General features: G+C 45.4%; 1 protein-coding gene across 1 annotated transcript; it reads left to right on the forward strand.

Annotated features, from left to right (window-relative positions):
- Positions 1–232: 232 nt before the first annotated feature.
- On the forward strand, positions 233–20,041 carry LYVE1 (lymphatic vessel endothelial hyaluronan receptor 1). Its single transcript, XM_079966926.1, has 6 exons — positions 233–490; positions 3,338–3,509; positions 6,567–6,706; positions 15,188–15,460; positions 18,424–18,502; positions 19,355–20,041. The coding sequence occupies exons 1-6, from the start codon at positions 406–408 to the stop codon at positions 19,539–19,541; spliced, it is 936 nt and encodes a 311-aa protein (XP_079823052.1). The 5' UTR covers positions 233–405; the 3' UTR covers positions 19,542–20,041.
- The last annotated feature ends 276 nt before the right edge of the window (positions 20,042–20,317 follow it).

Genomic DNA, 20,317 nt, shown 5'->3' on the forward strand with positions numbered 1-20,317 from the left:
AAGTGACTCACAACTGCCTAAACAGGAACTGTTACAGAACGAGCACCCCAGAGCTATAGGGGAAATCTTCCCGTTGTTTATAAGACGAAGAGTATAACATCGTGTTATCTCTCTTCCTCAGCTGTACGTTTTCTGAGTCAGCACTAGTTTTATTTTCCAGGCTGCCCCCTAGCTTTTTTTTGGGGGGTGTCATGCGTTTCCACTTAGTGACCTTGACCTGTGGGATGGCTTTTGAGCTCAGCACAAGTTTGTTCCTGCCTGCGGTGGAGCACAGTGGCCGTCCAGCAGTTCTCAAGAGAGGACCTCATTCGGAGATCACAAGGTGCGCCAGGCGTCGCATTTTCAACACTGCAGGGTGGGAAGGAAGCAACCTGGCTTGAATCTCGACACCTCCTGTTCCCGAGGATGGCATCTCACGTTGGAGTTACAATCTTCTTTTTCTCAACCTGGATTGCAAGCATCACAACCCAGCACAATTTTCCTTTGGAAGGTACGTTTTTAGTATGTTGCTTGTACTGTTTTTTTCTGAAGTGTTTTGTAGCACTGTAAGGACAAGGTAATCAAATCCAGCCCACTATTCTCAGCAAGGTTATTCACAGCTCTGCAAATTAATCCCGGATTGCAGTAAAATGAAACACAGAGCAGGAGGATACCTAAACAATAAGGGGTGCTTCCAGACTGCCACTGTTTTGGGGTGGGATTCAGACACATAGCAGCAAATTTGGCTGGCACCATTAAAGTTGACTTTATGCTCTCACACAACTTGTTTCTGGCCCCCAAAGTTTGGACTCTTTGCAATAAAGATGCACTGGAATGGATGGAATAACACTTGCTTGGCCCAACATTGTATAACCTCCCTGCAAACAAATCAAAATGAATTCTCAATAAATAGCCAACGTCACCTAACCTCCCTATAAACTTTATGCAAACAAATCAGGATACTCAATAAACGGGCTGTCTGGAAGCAGCCAAGAACTCTTAAGTGTCTCCAGTTAAAGGTGCAACTAGAATGTTAATAAATTATTCAAAAATGAAATCCTGAATCAGGTGTTACAAGTAATGCAGCAGTTACCTTAGCTGCAGAACTATATATTTTTCTGTGTTTTATTTTTTTTTTAGTTTTTTTTTTGGGGGGGGATTTGTTCCTCCCTTCCCTCTTATTATCTTCAAAATGTGTTTATCAACCAAACCATAAAAAACAAGGTTTTGAATCTACTGAGCAGTTCAAAAGTTTTTGCTGGTTGTTAGTTTAATGACTTTTAAAATGATTTAAAGTTGCTCTGCTGAGTGCTAGCCAGCCACCTGTTTTTAGCCGGTAAGTTCACAGCCCAGGTTATAGTTGCCATAGAGCACAGTCCAGCACTCTATCCATGCTAAAAAAAATTCCAGTCACCACAAGCTTAATATAATTTTCCCTTTTCCTTTACTTGTTCCCATCGTTTCAGATAGAATCCCTTCCCTTCCTCCTTTTCCTTCCTTGCAAGTTCAGCCACACCCATTTCCACTTCAAGTCCTGAGAGAGAACAGCCAAGCCGTTGGAATGACTAATATAGCTTTATAATATGATCAAACTCTCCAGTTCTATCTGTCACTGCACAACAAATCATACAGAGCTCTTTCAATTAACTTCATTTACCTGTTTCAAGTAAACTTCCTAATCTTAGGAAACTTAGGTTATGAGTAAAGCACTCAATAAAAAAAGATAGCAAAGTCATGTTGCTATTTGAAGCAGAAACTCCAAAAGACGCCATGGAATTAAATTTGTTTTAAATACCGGTAATCTTATGCCCTCTAATATGTACTGTCCCTTCCTGCCTAATGGTAGTGTTGGCACTGAAACACCACAAATATTTGCATGCAGCGAGAGCACTCAGCTTGGTAAGAAAAATTGGTCCTTGGGGAGTAGAGTATTGTTTGAGGCAAATTGATGACTAAAGAGGAAAGAGGAGTCAAGATTCAGATACACAATGCTTATTTTTAAACCCTGTTCCCTTATTTTAAAAGAAAGGATGTCTCTTATTCCCAAGGCTAACTGTTCTGCAGAATACTGCAGATATTCCTTCCCTCCAAATCTGATAGACCCTTATCATCTTGACTGTACCTCATTTGTCAAATGTTCTTTTTGAACAACAAGTGACTTTGAATACTAGTACAGTGGTACCTCGGGTTACATATGCTTTAGGTTACAGACGCTTCAGGTTACAGCCTCCGCTAACCCAGAAATAGTACCTCGGGTTAAGAACTTTGCTTCAGGATGAGAACAGAAACCGTACACCGGCGGCGCGGCAGCAACAGGAGGCCCCATTAGCTAAAGTGATGCTTCAGGTTAAGAACAGTTTCAGGTTAAGAACGGACCTCCAGAACGAAATAAATTCTTAACCTGAGGTACCACTGTATTATGAAAGGGAAAAACAGTTTTCAATCCATTTTCTTCATGCTATTCATAATTTAATGCACCTCTATAATGTCCCTGCTTACTCAAATTTTCTCTTGGTTAAAAAGTCCCCCATATGGTAGCCTACACTCATAAATTTCCTCAGGCTTTTCTCAAGACTCCAAGGTCTTGTTCTCAGCAGTGGCAGCCTTTGAGCTCTCAAATTTCAGCAGCACCCTGTACGACGACACTAAAATCAAGCACCCACACACCCATCTCTTGCGCTCTACAGCATTGCTGAGGCACCCCTGCACCGTGGCACCCAAACCAGTCCTGCTCCCCTAAAACTGCCTCTGTTCCTGGTCAATCACTGTCAGTTCAGATCCTGTAAGTGTATATATTAAATTAAGACTTTTTGCCCTGATGTGCATCACTTTACATTTGCTTACATTGAATGACATTTGCCATTTTACTGTTCCTTCACCCTGCTTAAGATGATTTGCAATCCTGTTTTGTTTTAGCCACTCTGAACCATTATGTATCACCAGCAAACTTGGTAACTTCGCTGCTCACCCCTAACTCTAGATCATTTATGAACACATTTAAAAGCACATGTTCCCAAACCAATCCTTGGATATCAAGGTGGTCCCAGGCTGTGTACATTATTCTTTTTACATTCCATTGTACCCTCACAGCAATTCTTTAAGAGAGTGACTAGGCTGAGGGAGAGTTCAAACCCAGCTCTCCCTGATCCTTACTAACCAAAGTTATTTTTAGTTAAAGAATATCGGTTATTGGGAATAGGCATGACCCTGGATTGGAATGCTGGAGCAACTCAGCTAGTTGGTGTAATTATACTTTATGTAAAGTAGCTCTTATAATTTTTCCACTCTTCAAAGTACATGAAATTAAAGATCAAATTTCTATAAGTAATCATTTGATGTATTTCTTCTCTATTTGCAGATGTTAAGACTCTCCAGTGCAGGATTTCTGGAATAACTCTTGCTTCACATGTTAACAATAAAGGTGTATTTAATTTTGTCACTGCACGACAAATATGCGAGCAGCTGGGGTTACAGTTGGCATATAAATCTCAGGTTGAAGAGGCTCGGAAGCATGGCTTTGAAACCTGCAGGTACAGAAAATCTTTCAACATTTAAAATATTTTATTGTAGGTTGGCAAATAGACATCTCTTTGTAGATACAATATTTTAAAAAATATTATTATAAATGAATCTAAAGCATGAAATAATTAAATATCTACACATTATTCTGACTTTTCTTACATTAACATTCTGTGATTAAGGCTGCAATCCTAACCTCACTTACCTGGGAGTAAGCCTCATTGAATTCAATAGGACTTACATTGAGTTAGGATTGTGCTGTGACTGTCTCTGTTCATTTCCTTCACAGAAGGGATTTCAAATATTTAAGTCTAAGTCCATAGAGTAACATCCAACATTAGTCGTACTCAGAGTAGACCAACTGAAAAATTGACAGGATCCTGCTATCCCATATCACAAACTCCTTTTGAAACGTCCCCAAGTTTCCATAGAGACGGGCTATGTGACAGGAAGAGTTGCTGTTCAATACTTGTAAGCCCCAAAGCCTCCTTAGGGTCACAGAACTGTTTGTGTAGATCCTTAGATCTCAGAAATAGTTAGTAATCAAATCATTGACATCTTTGCACATTTTTATAACATGTCTTTCATTCCGTTTACATTCTTGTTTTACATTACTTACCATGTAACATCCTGACTGTGACATTATACAGCTTTTCATTTCCTCTTCTTGCCAATTTTATTAAGTCTGAATCTTAAACACAGTTATTAGGAAGTCAGCCCCACTGAACACAATGGGGCTTGCTTCTAAACAGATGTGTATAGGGTTTCAATGTGCAGAAATCACTAAAGTCAGGGCTGGCCCAAGACATTTTGACACTTGCGGTGAAGCACAAAATGGTTCCTCCCCCCCACCCCCACCAGAGAAGAAGTGGTGTGTGAAGATCTACATCGGGAATGGGGGCAGGATAAATATCTACATCGGAACATGGGTGTGAGGAGCTCCTCCCTATGCCAAGAGGTTGCTGCTTGAGGGGATGCTGAGAAGGCAGCAGATCCAGTCTTCAAGGCGCATGCCACAGCTGTCACTGCTACTGTGGCAGCGGGCATTGCATTCTTTGGAGGTTGCATTTGCTACTCCTATGGATCCCGCTGCCCAAATTGGTCACCTCATCTTGCCTCCTAGGTGGGCTGCCCTAAATAAAGTTTTTTTAAAAACAACAACAACAACAACAACCAAGAAGAAAACTTTCTGTGTCCTTGAGATAGTGTAGTCGTGTGTGACAGACACTTGCTATTATTGGATGAGTTGTTTGATTATGCTGAAGAACCACATCAGATACATATTCAGCAAGAAGGTGGTATTAAATTTATACATGCTTATTTGCAAGTAAGCCAAATTGCACAGTGATGCAGTCCAGACCCATTCATAGGCATTTCATCCCCCTATTTAAACATATGATAGTTTCATGTGTTAGACTACAAATGTTTTTTTTTTTTTAATTAAATATTTATTGAGATTTTTTAGAATACAAAATGCAAAAATAATAAACAATATAACATATATCATAACACATTTTTCAGAACTTCTTTGGACTCCCTCACGTCTCCCACTCCCACTTACATCGTTAAAATTTTTTCCCAGCAATTTATCATCTTGTTTATATTCTTAAATTTTGTTCAATTAATTTAATCTATTCTCCACAAATTTTATATTTCCCTCAATCTCACTTGTCATCAATTTCAAATCTAATTCAATGGTAGGCAATTATTTATGATCTAGCATCCTTCTTAGCCTTCAACCAAATTACAATACTTTTGTAGATAAATCTTGAATTTCTTCCAATCTTCTTCAACCCTCTCTTCTCCCAGGTCTCGAATTCTGCCAGTCATCTCGGCCAGTTGCATATAGTCCATCAGCTGCATCTGCCACTCTTCCAGTGTGGGTAGATCTTGAGTTTTCCAACTCTTGGCAATGAGTATCCTTGCTGCCGTTGTTGCATACATAAAAAATGTTCGGTCCTTCTTTAACACCTTCTGGCCGACAATGCCCAGAAGGAAGGCCTCTGGTTTCTTGGTAAAGGTATACTTAAATACCTTTTTCAACTCATTATAAATCATTTCCCAGAAGGCCTTCACTCTAGGGCAAGTCCACCAGAGGTGAAAGAATGTTCCTTCATGTTCTTTACATTTCCAACATTTATTATCAGACAAATGGTATATTTTGGCAAGTTTAACTGGGGTCATGTACCATCTATATATCATTTTCATTACATTTTCCTTCAAAGCACTACATGCAGTGAAGTTCAGCCCGGTGGTCCACAACCTTTCCCAGTCCTCGAACATAATATTATGTCCAATATCCTGAGCCCACTTTATCATAACCGATTTAACCATTTCGTCTTGTGTATTCCATTTCAGCAGCAAGTTATACATTCTTGATAATACCTTAGTTTTTGGTTCTAGCAATTCTGTTTCCAACTTCGATTTCTCCACCTGGAACCCTACCTTTTTGTCATTTTTAAAAACTTCTTTAATCTGAGCGTAATGTAACCAGTCTCGCACTTTATCCTTCATTTTCTCCAAACTCTGCAATTTCCAATTGTCTCCGTCTTTTTCTAATATTTCCCAATATTTTGGCCAGTTGGCCTCCATATTGGGTCTTTTTCGGGCCTTAGCTTCCAGAGGTGAAAGCCACCTCGGAGTTTTATTTTCCAGTAAGTCTTTGTATTTTGTCCAGACTTTAAAAACTGCTTTCCTGTTAGACTACAAATGACAAATATTGGAACCTGGATTGCAAATCCATAAAGTTGTCAACAGTAGAAAATATTGCCTATCTTTTTAAAGATAAACCTGTGAGAGAACTTTTCTACAGCGTTATTTGCTTTTCCTTTCTTCTATAAAAGCTCCATGTTGCAGAGTAGGTTGTTTCTAAGGGAGAAACAAAACTTGGGCCTCACACAATCTATCTATCTATCTATCTATCTATCTATCTATCAGTAAGCAAGCTATTCAATGGCCCACAGTGACCAGAATAAACGTTCAGTTTAGCTTTTATATGCTAAATTTTATCAAGTACATTCTTTGATATGGGCATACGCTTAACAGAAAAACAATGTTTTCCGTTGTAGTTTTGGCTGGATACAAGAAGGGTATGTTGTCATTTCCCGGATAACTCCCAATGAAAAATGTGGTAGGAATAACACTGGAATAGTCGTCTGGAGAACCAAACATGACTATCGAGCCCATGCTTACTGTTACAATTCTTCAGGTGAGTGAGCCAAGATAATGAATCAAGCAATAATATTTTGTATCAAATCTCTTTCTTAAGTTGATGTAGCGACATTTCGTGTGAAGGCTATCCAGTTGCCATGAGATCATGGCCAGCCTGCGCCACCCACCCCACAACTTAAATTTTCCACCATCTCTCAGTTTACCCTGACTCTTGGATAAAAGGAACTACAAGTTACACATAAACTTTCAACCTGAGAGAGGAAAATATCCGCTAACTTCTCTGTGTCCCCTTGGTCAAAGTGTATAGTATGAAAGGGCAGTAAAGCAGGCAGGGCGGAGAATCATTGGGTGTGTCATGGTATGTTGTTGTCAAGGTTTCAGATCAAGCTTTGTTACAGTGGACTCTCCTTTCTTTCAGGTTTTAAAGTGGAGGTTGGATGGCTATTAGCCAGAGATTATTTAGCTGCAATTCCTGCATTGCAAAGGGTTGGATTAGATGACCCCATGGGATCCCTTCAATTCTATGATTCTAAGATTCTATGAATTAGGGATGGGATGGAAATATAAGGAATGAAGGGGAGAGCAGATAGGCAAAATTAAAAAGAAACATTTTTCTCTCTAAATTCTAAAAGTTCCCCAATTTATTTCCTCATAAACCTCTTGAAAATTACTGATGGTGTACCAATTGCAATGCACTCTGCTAGATGGTGCGTGATTTTTAATTGTATTTTAATTGTATTTCTTGTATTTAATTGTATTTCTTGTATGACAATTTACATTCCATACAATTCAAATTGTGATAGAAAAAGATACCCTACTGGTTGATACTGGATCAGAGTGTCTCTGTCCTTCACATCATGATGATGATGATGATGTTGTTGATGAAATTTCTGTACTGCGCTTCATCCTAGGATAACAGTGCATCTTACAAAAACACAAAAATACTACCTAATAATGAGTGTGTTAATCTCTAACAGTCTTGGTGTAAAATGTACTTGGATAAATTTGTGTTCTCTCTGTGACTTTTGGCATCACTTAAAGACTCTGGTGATAAAAGTAATATCACTCTGTCATTCAGCATCCTATTCAGTCAATGAAAATGCGTCATCAAGCTTCCACCAGGGACTCATATGAAGAACCGTAAAGAGGTCATTTCCTTCTATTATATTAAAATGTACTCGGAATGGCCATTGGTGTCATAATAGCTTTCAAACTGTGTAAATTATATAAACGACCTTCAGAATAAGGGATTAGTTATTCCTCAGGATCACATTGGCAGCTCAATTCTCTTGCTGCATTTAATATATCAAAGTACCTACAGGCGCACACAAAACATGCCTTTAAAATGTGGTGTCAGGGACTCAGCGGGAGCGCAGGGAGGAGAGGAGATGGAAAGCGAGGGGGAGCAATCCGAGGGCAGCGTAGGAGAATATGACAGCAGCCCGATAGATTCCATGAGCCTCTCCAGCGAATCAGAGGATTCACAGAAGGGGGCGCCGATGGGCAGGGCAAGGGGCGACCCAAGGGGGACACCCCAGAAGCAAGGGGCCAGCGGGGACTCCCAGAGCACCAGTTGCAAATCAGGACCAGCTTCCCCACCAGAGCGTAGTGGGGGGGAGGAGTCCCAGGTGTCAGAGCCCACATATGCACCACCAGCGAGAGAAGATGAGTCAGGGTGGACCACGCCTCCATCGGAGAGCGAGTTAACGGTTAAGAGGAAAGTTGCAGGCTGGGCGCGCGCGCCAAGTTCAAAGGTACAGGCGAGCGGCACAGAAGGTAGCCCGGATAGGGAACCAGGGCCTAAAGCCCGCCGGAAGGAGGGGCAAGAATCGTCAGGGTCAGCGTCAGAGGAGTCGAGGAAGGATGAGACCCTAGCGGGCAGGAGGGCCCAGAGGAGAAAGGAATTTAGGAAGAGGTGGAGCAAAGCGAGAGTCTTAAACTGGTGTGGAGGGGGAGGAGACTCAGACAGGACTTCGCCGGTCTAAGCTCGGGACGTAGAGCTGCACGCTGCGGCTTTGAAATGGAGACTGAATCTCAATAAAGACTTTTGTACATAACTACAGCCTAGCGTTGGTCCTCTGTGAGCTGGGACCTGGAGGCAGCTCTGACAGTAAGTCCTGTCTCAAATTTCAAAGAACCTCGCAACGTGAGAGGACGCAGCGAGGGGCGAAGATTGGTGCTTCGCGAGCTCACAAAAGCAGCACAAGATGACTACAGAAGAACGACTGGCAGCTTTGCAAGAAGCCGTGGTACAACTTAACGCAGAAATACGAGCGGCAAGGAGGAGAGAAGAGGAATCAGATGCTGTCTGCAAGGATCTGCAAAACAGGTTGGAAATGTTGACTAAACAGGGGCCACCGGCAGCCAAATCAGAAGGGATCGGGCTCGGGAAGAGAGGGGGGAGCCTGGTGTCGCATTTCGATGGGAGTCTGCAGCAATATCCTAACTTCAGAGCAGACGTAGTTTTTGCGCTAAAGTTGCTGGAGAAGGACTTTAGAGATGAGCAGGAGAAAGTAGGCTTCATACTAACGCATCTCCATGGAGAAGCTAAAGCGTGGTTGCGCAATCTGTGGAGAGATAATGATCCAGCCCTCCAAAACGCAAAAGCCTTCATTAAGGCGATGGACGATTGTTTTTTATCGGAGATAGATGTCGATGTCGCTAGAAAAGAGATTCACGGTCTGAAACAAGGCAGAGCCACTGTAAGGCAATATCATTCCCGCTTTTTTGCATTGGTCAACGCGCTGGGATGGGAAAAAGACTCAGCGTCCGTCAGGGACCTGTTCTGGGAGGGGCTGAACGGGGCTGTGAAAGACGAAATCGCAAGGGGGGAGAGGCCACGGAGCACTCAAGAAGTGGTCCAGAAGGCGTTGACGATTGGTGTGCGGCTGGAAGAACGTCCCTGGAGCAAAGATGAAGGGCGTTGGGGACACACGCCAGCAAGGGCACCTCCTTTCTTCCCCAGAGACTCAGCGCGCGCTCAATCCACGCCTCCACTGGGAGGGGGAGAGGAGCCGATGGAGATAGGTGGTGCCAAGGCTCAGTCAGCGACCAGAGCCCTCACACCAGGAGCAGCCAAGGTGAAGCCTCCTAGAGGGAACAGGAAGTGTTACATCTGCGAAAGTGCTCAGCATATGGCAAAAGAGTGCCCCCAGAGGCTCCACAAGCACAATGCAGCCTCAGCAAAAGTAACAGAAGCAGCTCAGCAGAGGGAACCGCAGCAGGGAAACGACGAAGTCTGGCTGGAAGCAGAGCCGCTGGGGCCCAGCCAGACGAATCAGTGAAGCAGTCCCCAGGAATCTTACAGCCCACAGACCCCCTCCCGCCCAAACCAGTGGTGCAGCTCACCGCAACACTCCAGCTTCCCAATGGGCTCACCATGGAAGTGCCTATTACCATTGACTCTGGTAGCAATGCAGACTTTATGGGGGTGGATTTCATCAAGCAACATAGCATAGCGCTCCTGCCTGCCACGATGCCCCTGAAAGTAGTGACAGTCGATGGAAGAGAATTGCTGGGGGGACAGGTGGTACAGCAAACGCCGCCAATGGTGATGCGCATTGGAAATCACCGCGAAGTCATCAGCTTCAACGTCACCCAACTGTCAGACACGCCCATAGTGTTGGGCATGAGCTGGTTGGACAGGCACAGCCCGGCATTGGCATGGTACCAGCGTAAATTGACCTTCTGCTCCTCCTACTGCGCAGAACATTGCATCATGACTAACCAGGAGGACGAGGGGCAAGAGGATGACCCACAGCTACAACTGGGCATGCTGCAAGCTGTACCCGACAAGTACAAGGCGTTTTTGGAGGTCTTCTGCGAGAAGGAAGCGGACAAGCTGCCTCCCCACAGACCCTACGACTGCAAGATTGACCTCCTGCCGGGGGCAACGCTGCCGACCGGAAAACTGTACTCCATGTCTGAAGACGAACTGCAAGAGCTCAGGGAGTTCATAGATCACAATTTGAAGCGGGGATTCATCCGAGAATCCAAAGCAGTGGGGGGCAGTCCTGTTTTCTTTGTGAAGAAAAAAGACACGCCCCAGAAGAGGCTTGTAGTTGATTTCAGAATTTTAAATTCGAAAACCAAGCCCACGGCTTTCCCGATGCCCAAGATCGACGACTTGCTCGCGACGGTGAGAAAGGGACGCATCTTCACCAAGCTGGATCTACGAGGGGCGTACAATCTTATACGCATGCGGGAGGGCGACGAGTGGAAGACGGCCATGTTCACGCCCTTGGGCACCTATGAGTATAGGGTTATGCCTTTCGGTTTACAAAATGGCTCCCACTGCTTCCAAGCCTTCATGCATCACGTGTTAGCGGGGCTCCTATACAAGAAGTGCGTCTGCTTCCTGGACGACATTCTGATCTTCTCGGAATCGCAGGAGGCTCACGAGAGAGATGTCAAGGAAGTCCTGCAAAGACTACGGGAGCACAGGCTTTACGCCAAGCTGGAGAAATGCCAGTTCGACATGACGGAGGTGGATTTCCTGGGCTACAAGCTGTCCGACAAGGGAATCGCCATGGACAGCGCCAAGGTACGATCAGTACTGGACTGGAAGAGCCCGCGCAATCGGAAGGAGGTCCAGAGGTTTGTCGGCTTTGCTAACTTTTATCGCAAGTTCATCAAGGGTTTCGCTATGCAGACGGCGGCCATCACGGACACCCTCAGCTCCAAGAAGAAGAAGTTCACCTGGACGGACCAGGCGGAGCAGTCCTTTCAGAAACTCAAGCGTCTCTTCGCTTCCGAGGAACAACTGCTGCATGTGAACCCCAGCAAGCCCATGAGGGTGGAGACGGATGCCTCCGACAGAGCCGTGGGGGCAGTCCTGTTGCAGCGAGACCCGCAAGGGGATTGGAGGCCGTGTGCTTTCTACTCCAGGAAGCTCAGCAAGTCGGAGCAGAACTACACCATCTGGGACAGAGAGTTGCTGGCCATTCATGCAGCATTCAAGGCGTGGCGGCACTTCCTCATCGGAGCCAAACACACGGTGCAAGTTCGCACGGACCATAAGAACCTGGAGTACTGGCGCACGGCGCGGTTCCTGAACCAGAGACACATCCGCTGGGCGGAGTTCTTTGCGGATTTCGACTTCAGGATAGAATATATCCCCGGAGACAACAACGTCATGGCTGATGCGCTATCCAGGAAGCCGCAGTATCTGGAGGAAGCAGCACCGGTAGCGGCCAAACACATTTTCGCACCCAAGGCGTGGGCATGCGCTTCTGCCACAATAGACCTGGAAGCGATACGGCGCGAGCTGCGAACAGATTCCTTCGCGCGCTCCAAGATGGAGGAGGTGCGCAGCGGCACGGCAAAGGACGACGAGTTCCAGATACGCGACGGACTGCTCCTCCGCAAGGGGGCCATCTACGTACCGGGAGATGAACTCCGCGCGACAGTACTGCAACAGCTACACGACGCACCCAGCGCCGGACATTTCGGCAGAGAAAAGACAGTGGAATTAGTAGCCAGAGACTTTTGGTGGCCCAAGATGCGGGGAGAAGTCGCGGACTACGTCACGAGGTGCGACACCTGCCAAAGGGCCAAGCCAGTACACAGACCGCCGGCGGGACTGTTAGAACCGCTACAGACCCCGTCCGAACCGTGGGAGAGGGTAGCCTTGGACTTTGTCACTGACCTGCCCAGCTCGAGGGGCAAAACAGCAGTACTTGTGGTAGTCGACATGTTCACCAAGATGGCGCACTTCATTCCTTGCGCGAAGGTGGCCACAGCGGAACAGACAGCCAAGCTGTTCATAGACCACGTGTTCAAGGTACACGGCCTGCCACGGTCTATCCTGTCTGACAGGGGGCGCCAGTTCATCTCGAGTTTCTGGCGGAAGCTGATGGGGATCCTGAACGTCAAGGTCAACCTAGCGTCGGCAAGACACCCGCAGACCAACGGACAAGCGGAGAGGGTCAACGCCGTCATGCAGCAGTACCTGAGATGTTACGCCAACCAGCAGCCCTCGACCTGGGTGGACTATCTGCCCCTGGCCGAGTTTGCCTACAACAACACACAACACGTGTCCACGGGGGTGACACCGTTTTTTGCCAACCACGGGCGACATCCCAGGACCTTCCCGGGCTTAGAGAAAGAGGGGGAGGGGGAGCCACAGGGAGCAGAGGCATTGGCAGAGGAGTTACAGGAGGTCCATGAACAGCTCCGTAGACAGTTAGACCTAGCAAAACACGTATACAAGATGCAAGCAGACAAACACAGAAGAGTGGGGGAGGACATACGGGTAGGGGACTGGGTCTGGTTAGCGGCCCAGGCAGTGCCGGCCAGGTCCTTAGCTAAGAAGAAGCTAGGACACAAGCAGTTGGGCCCTTACCTAGTCGAGGCACAGATCAACCCAGTGGCTTTCCGTTTGACACTACCGGAGGGTTCCAGAATGCACCCGGTCTTTCATAGATCGGTGCTAACGCCCTACAAGGCACCTCACAGGTTTCAGGAGCCAGGAACAGCTCCCAGTCCGCTTAGAGATGCACCCATGACAGGGGGGTCGCCGAGGGCGGGGCCACTCAACGAGGTGACGGAGATTTTGGACTCGAGATGGGGGGAAGAGGGAGTCGAATATCTCATCGCAAGGGAAGGTGCCCCGGCCAGCGCCAACAGCTGGGTGCCGTACTATGCGGTGGAGGAGAACTACCTCAAAGACGAGTTCCACGCACTCTTCCCACACAGGCCCATGCCGGAGGATTATTTTGACGAATATCTTTTCACCCCCACACTCTCAGCCAGTACGTTTCAGGGGTTCTCCTCGGTTGAGGAGACGGTTCCAGAGACTACCTCGCCGGAGGGGTCGGTCTCAGACTTGGGTGGGGAGCGCTCTTATTGGTGGGACACTCAACCCGAGGAGGAGTGGCGCAGGAGACTGCTCAGAGGGCCCTGGCACGCAGACTACCCAGAGGAAATGGGGGAACAAGGGGGCATGGACGGGTTGGGGGAGGATCCTGGTTTCGAGCACGCCGGCAACGAGATGGAAGCGGAGGAGAGCGACGTCGATGTACCCGTCACGGACTGGCAGCATGCCAGGGGGGAAGACCGGTATCCGGCATGCACCCCCACAGCATTGGAGCACCCGGAACCCACGCCAGAGGAGGGGGAGGGGGGAAGGGGGGGCTTCGAGGGGGGGATGGATGTCAGGGACTCAGCGGGAGCGCAGGGAGGAGAGGAGATGGAAAGCGAGGGGGAGCAATCCGAGGGCAGCGTAGGAGAATATGACAGCAGCCCGATAGATTCCATGAGCCTCTCCAGCGAATCAGAGGATTCACAGAAGGGGGCGCCGATGGGCAGGGCAAGGGGCGACCCAAGGGGGACACCCCAGAAGCAAGGGGCCAGCGGGGACTCCCAGAGCACCAGTTGCAAATCAGGACCAGCTTCCCCACCAGAGCGTAGTGGGGGGGAGGAGTCCCAGGTGTCAGAGCCCACATATGCACCACCAGCGAGAGAAGATGAGTCAGGGTGGACCACGCCTCCATCGGAGAGCGAGTTAACGGTTAAGAGGAAAGTTGCAGGCTGGGCGCGCGCGCCAAGTTCAAAGGTACAGGCGAGCGGCACAGAAGGTAGCCCGGATAGGGAACCAGGGCCTAAAGCCCGCCGGAAGGAGGGGCAAGAATCGTCAGGGTCAGCGTCAGAGGAGTCGAGGAAGGATGAGACCCTAGCGGGCAGGAGGGCCCAGAGGAGAAAGGAATTTAGGAAGAGGTGGAGCAAAGCGAGAGTCTTAAACTGGTGTGGAGGGGGAGGAGACTCAGACAGGACTTCGCCGGTCTAAGCTCGGGACGTAGAGCTGCACGCTGCGGCTTTGAAATGGAGACTGAATCTCAATAAAGACTTTTGTACATAACTACAGCCTAGCGTTGGTCCTCTGTGAGCTGGGACCTGGAGGCAGCTCTGACATGTGGTTTTAAGTACCACCGCAATGTAGTGGGTTGGGTAACTTTCTGAACCAATGTTTTTCCTGGCCTAAGGGCCAAAAAGCTCATACCAAGAACTAACTTAGTTGGTCTTTAAGGTGCTACTGGAAGGAATTTTTTTTTTTGTTTTGTTTTGACAATGAGTAAGTATGTCGTTTCATTTAAATAACCACTATTAGGACCAGATGTGCAGGAATTTAATGCTTTTGACTCCCATTATGCTCCCAATGTTCCTGTTGTGAGCAGGAGAAAGAGCATCCAGCAAAGCATTTTTTTTCTAATGGATATTCAACCTTCTCTGTTGTTAACTGCCATACTGCTGCTGACACCTCCTTCTTGTTTCTCAGGGATCCCACTTACGCTGACAGTGCAGTTCCCATCCAGCTTAGCTATTAGAGGCACTAGGGTGAGGATGATGAAGTGTACTTTAAACAAACAAACAAAAAGAAATAGAAATTACCACCTGATTTATGATGGTTGTAGCAAGGAGGAAAGCGTTCACTGCAATTCAGTATGAAAAGTCATTTCAGCTGCATGCAAAATGCTAGTGTCAATACATCTCATTGCACCGCTTTCCCTCATCTTTTCAGACACATGGATTAATTCCTGCATACCAGAAGAAAGTACAACTGCATCCCTGGACGTTACTATGGAGGCAAACTCTACTTCTGCAGTCTTGCCTCAGGACACTTCGGCAGTAGTTCAAACATCTGAGTCACAGAAAACTAAAGAGCCTTCAAAGCTGCTATATCGTATTATATGTGTAACACAGACCATTTCACCAACAGCACCAACTACGGAGGATGTGATCCTACATCTCACGGCAAAACAAACTGCCTTTAGAAATGATTCTCTGTTTGGAGGTAAGAGCAACATCCCATTATTTAGCTTAGAGAATTATATGTATGGCTGTTTTCATACTTTCCCCATGCCTTCTGGTCTTTTCCAGTGGTATAACAAAACATCAGTAGATGTGTTAATGCAAATAAAAGGAAAGCTAGGGCTTCATCTGAGGTTTAAAAAATCCATATTGAGTGGAGGTAAGGGAAAGGTGACATTTTGAAGCAAGAAGCTGTAAAGAATGTAAACTAAACCAGACCTGCAGGAGTGAAGGGGATTCTTCATTTCTGATGTATTTTAAGAATTATTTATTTTTGGCCTAGCCTAGATCTGTTTCAGAAGACTCTTATTTTAATATTACATCCCTTGGGGAAAAAACAACTGACACCTCACATTAGTATGGCTGAGGAAGCCCCTGGTTTGAATCTTGCCTCCATCATGAACCCACTAAGGTTGTGTTCCCACTTTCATTTACTGTGCACTCACTGCCTTTCCACATGACATTATCCAAAATGCAAATGAATCCTGTTGTTATAAAACAGTACTGTCTGAGGATTTGTTTCTCAAACCAGCTTCACACCAATGGGAATCTTACCTTCATACAGACTTGGAATATGCACAATCCAGTCATGGCAAAGAGGCAAAATGTTTAGAAACGCTAAATAGCTGTGCCTAGAACAACAACAAATTGACCAAGGGGTGGCTACCCAGGATTTTATGTTTAGTGGTGCCTAGGACCTAGGGCAGGATGTAAGTGGTGTTGAACTGATTGGAAACAGTGGCCACAGTGGTCTCAAATTCACCATATATGTAGGTGGGCTATTGCCAGGAAAGTCCAAGAAAGTTGCATTTGACTTCAAAAGAGGAAACTTCCCAAAAATTAGACTAGGGAAAAGGTAGATGAGAGAAAGTGAAGAATGCTTGCGGGTTGTTCAAAGCCACAGATCAGGAAAGGTAAAGTCTTAAGTGCAGGCAAAAGTGCCACCTACTCCAGAGGATTGAGGGGACCCGATGTGAGGTTCTGATATCACATGCCCGAAGTCATGTGACATCAGGACACTGTACACGGAGCCTTCTAAACATTGAGGGGGCCCGGCCCTTAAGTCAAGGGTCACATTCTCTTGTTGGAAGTAATCTGTCATAGGCCTAGTGCTGGCAATGAGTGGAATTAAAACAAGCAATGGGTGAGGACAGAGCCCAAGATAGGTGAGTACCACCTTTTCTCTCTTTCCACCACCCATTCCCCCATTTTCCTCTCCTTGATATCTGCATGAAATGTGGTTGAGGGCTATAACTTGCCCCCTCCCCCAGGTTTAGGTGGGTTTCTGCTGCTTACTTGCTTGTGGGAGGTGTGCTAGTTTTGAGATATAAGAGAGTTCTTCTTCCCCTGTATCCAAAAGGGCATGACAGATAGTTGCTGCTCATTGTGGCTGCTGATGACACGACAAAGTAGTTATGTCAAAGAATTCTTAGTCAATCTCATTTCAGTCCAGGGATACTGAGCTACAGATGTGGTTTCAAAGTCTTTTTTATGGAAATGTCCTTCCAGGGTGGCCAGATAGAAAAGCAGACCACACTCCCGCACCTTTAATAGTTGATTAGAAGAGGGATCTTCAGCTAATCCTACTGTTGTGCAACCTATGCTGGCAAAAAATTCCCTATTCTACTAATTATTAAAGGTTCATGAGCCCTGTCCTCTTTTGCATCTGGCCATCATAATTTTTGCTAATGGAATTTGCCATCATAAAATGGGATTTACTCCCAGGTAAGCAGGTGGCGCTGTGGTCCAAACCACACAGCCTAGGGCTTGCCGATCAGAAGGTTCGAATCCCCATGACGGGGTGAGCTCCCGTTGCTCGGCCCCAGCTCCTGCCCACCTAGCAGTTTGAAAGCACATCAAAGTGCAAGTAGATAAATAGGTACCACTCCGGCGGGAAGGTAAATGTCTTTTTCGTGCGCTGCTCTGCTTTCGCCAGAAGTGGCTTAGTCATGCTGGCCACAGGACCCGGAAGCTGTCTGTGGACAAACGCCGGCTCCCTCGGCCATTAAAGCGAGATGAGCACCGCAACCCGAGTCATCTGCGACTGGACTTAACGGTCAGGGGTCCCTTTACCTTTACCTTTAAGTGTGCATAGCACTGCAACATTAGATTTTTCTCGTCAGTCTAGATGATGACATCATCTTTCTCCAACTCTGAGAGGACAAGAACAGAAATAAAGTAATGCTAACAGGCATTTTGGGGTGGCTTAATGTTAAAAAAATTATCAGTGCCAAGATTAATCTACCAACTACGCCCAGGCTGAATCATATGCCAGGACACGGTGACTAATTACCGTAGTTGCACATGCTCTGTGGGGACAAGTTGTTCAGCAACAAAAGCATGCCAGTATGACAAAAATTCCTGCTGTTCTGTGAAGTTCCAGGGAAATTTTTTTGGCCACAAAATATTTTGTGTATTTTTTTTTTTTAAAGTGTGCTGCTTTAAGACATTTTATAACACTTTTGGAGTAGAAACAAAACATGGTTTTTTAATTTTAAAAATCACATTTTCATATAAAATCACATAAATGAAAACAAAACCAACAGATCCATCAATATGAACAAAGGACATCCACAACTCAACCAGTCACAAAAACCAAATAAAAGCTAAAACAGAAATATATTAGATACGTTTTTAAAAAACAGGGAGAGAAAAGCAATTCCTGAAAACAACATTCCACAATGCAAGGAGTGTAACAGTAAATGTCCCTTTCTTGGCTGCATATCTCCTAAACTCTTGCAGAGAGGACAAGTCAACTGCTGAGAAGCGAGTCCCTGATACAGAGCAAGCTAGTTCCTCAAATACTTTGGTCCTGAGCAGTGAAAGGCCGTATAGGTCCAAAACGCCCCCTTGAATTCCCATCCACAAATCAATGTTGTGTGCTGACCAGCCTTTGGAAACCACCAGACACTCTTTGATTCTAAAACAATCTGTTTCTCTCTCTAGGTGTACCCACTGCCCTCCTTGTGCTTGCCCTCATCTTCTTCACAGCAACAGTTGTTTTAGCAGTCTGCTATGTCAAAAAGTAAGGGTATTTTTTTGTTTTATTTGCTACAATAAATATCCATATGCATCTTTATACATCTGTTGCCTTGATGTGTGCGCATTCAACATGTTGACCAAGAAAGTGAGCCTTGGACTCTGCAGATAGAATGCTTTGTGCAAGTCAGCCTCTAACCCTGTACCTTCATTGGCATGTTTATTCTTTTATGCAGCAGAAACATAATACAGGTGAAGCACATTTGCATATGAATGTACACCCAAAGGCATGTGTTCATGTACAGTGTTCTGCACATGGAAGGAAAGTGCACTTACATAATCTGCATGTTATGGTCTCTTCATGGATGTAGCGGGGGGGGGGGCAGGGCGTCAGCTGCCCCCAGATCAAGTAAAACAATAGAAATATTTAACTAACTGACCAATCTCATCAATCCTGCTATCCCCCCCCCCCCACGAAAGTCCTGTCCCTCCTGACAAAAATCCTGGCTATGCCCATGTGTCTCTTGACCACCAGATCTGTGACCCTCTGTGGAACAGCAGCTCATAAAAGAACCTAGCACTAGTGCTCTGATCTGGTCTTGGGATTTTACCTAAATGCATCCCTCAATTCTGTTGGGGGATAAACACATGAATTGGGAACTGCTGTGCTGCACAGTGGCATTTATGTGGCTCTGGTGAGTTCAAAGTTAACTATACAGCATCCTAAGGGTTATCTGAGTTGTCCTTGCACCTTCTCAAGAATATGTTCATTGCCTACTTCAATTCTTTGAGTGGCAAGATGTTCCAGACATAGTGCAAGTGCTTAGCTTCCTTTGGAGAAGAGAAAATTGGAGACTTATGGTTACAATTTCCTAACTTGTTCCAAATTTGTTTAAAGATACAAGAAAACATTTCCATTTTCCAACAAGGAGGAGAAAAAGGTAGAAATTGAAACCAAGAACATCAAAGAAACAAAGACAAGCGTCAAAACTCCAGAGCAGGAACCCAAGGGAAACGGGAAAAACACAGAAGAATCTCAAGCCAAGCCTGAACCACGGGTAAAATGTTTGGAAGCAGAAGTTTAAGAAATGGCATCCAAATGGACATATCTTAGATGAACAAATGACAGATATTAGCAAATTGTTTATAAATGGATGGTTGTAAATACTGCCAAAGTCAATATTTTTGTCTCTCTATGCAATTTGTACTTTATGCATATCAGCTATACCATGTCATTACAAAAATATGCCTAGTTCATTACAGAATTCCATAAATGGAAGGGTTAATGTGGAGAGGAGAGAAAAGATCTGATTCACATGGGAAAATGTGGCACAAGCTTTCTAACTATGAAATGTTGTATCCAACTTTTCAGATAAAATTGTACTAAACACTTCCCTATAGGAATCACTTTAAGCAGGCAGTCTTCTCTCTTTCTCTCTCCCTCCCTCTCTCTATTTAAACCAAAGACAATTATAACAGAGCAATCATTTGCATGACATTCTGAGGTATGTTCCATCCTCTTCTATAGAGTTTTCTCTGCAGCAACTGTGTTTAGGATTAAAACATAATATATCTCTCCAAAAAACATGTTGCCATTGTCACATTCATTATCATACTACGGTATACCATTTTATTTATTAAGATTGCTTTAAAAAGACAATATAATTATTTCTATACAACTTCCAGGGAGATATATTTTAATACAATCTTTTGAAACAACACAATTGGTTTCTAATTGTTATGGACAATTTTTCCATCTTAATAAAAAAAATTGCAGAAATAATTTTTGTAATGTTGTATGGAGATCATCTACAAACCAAAAAAGCATACAAAATTGGCTTTTCTTGCCATTAGTTAAACT

This window comes from Podarcis cretensis, assembly GCF_951804945.1.
Source record: "Podarcis cretensis genome assembly, chromosome: 1".
Classification (NCBI taxonomy): Eukaryota; Metazoa; Chordata; class Lepidosauria; order Squamata; family Lacertidae; genus Podarcis; species Podarcis cretensis.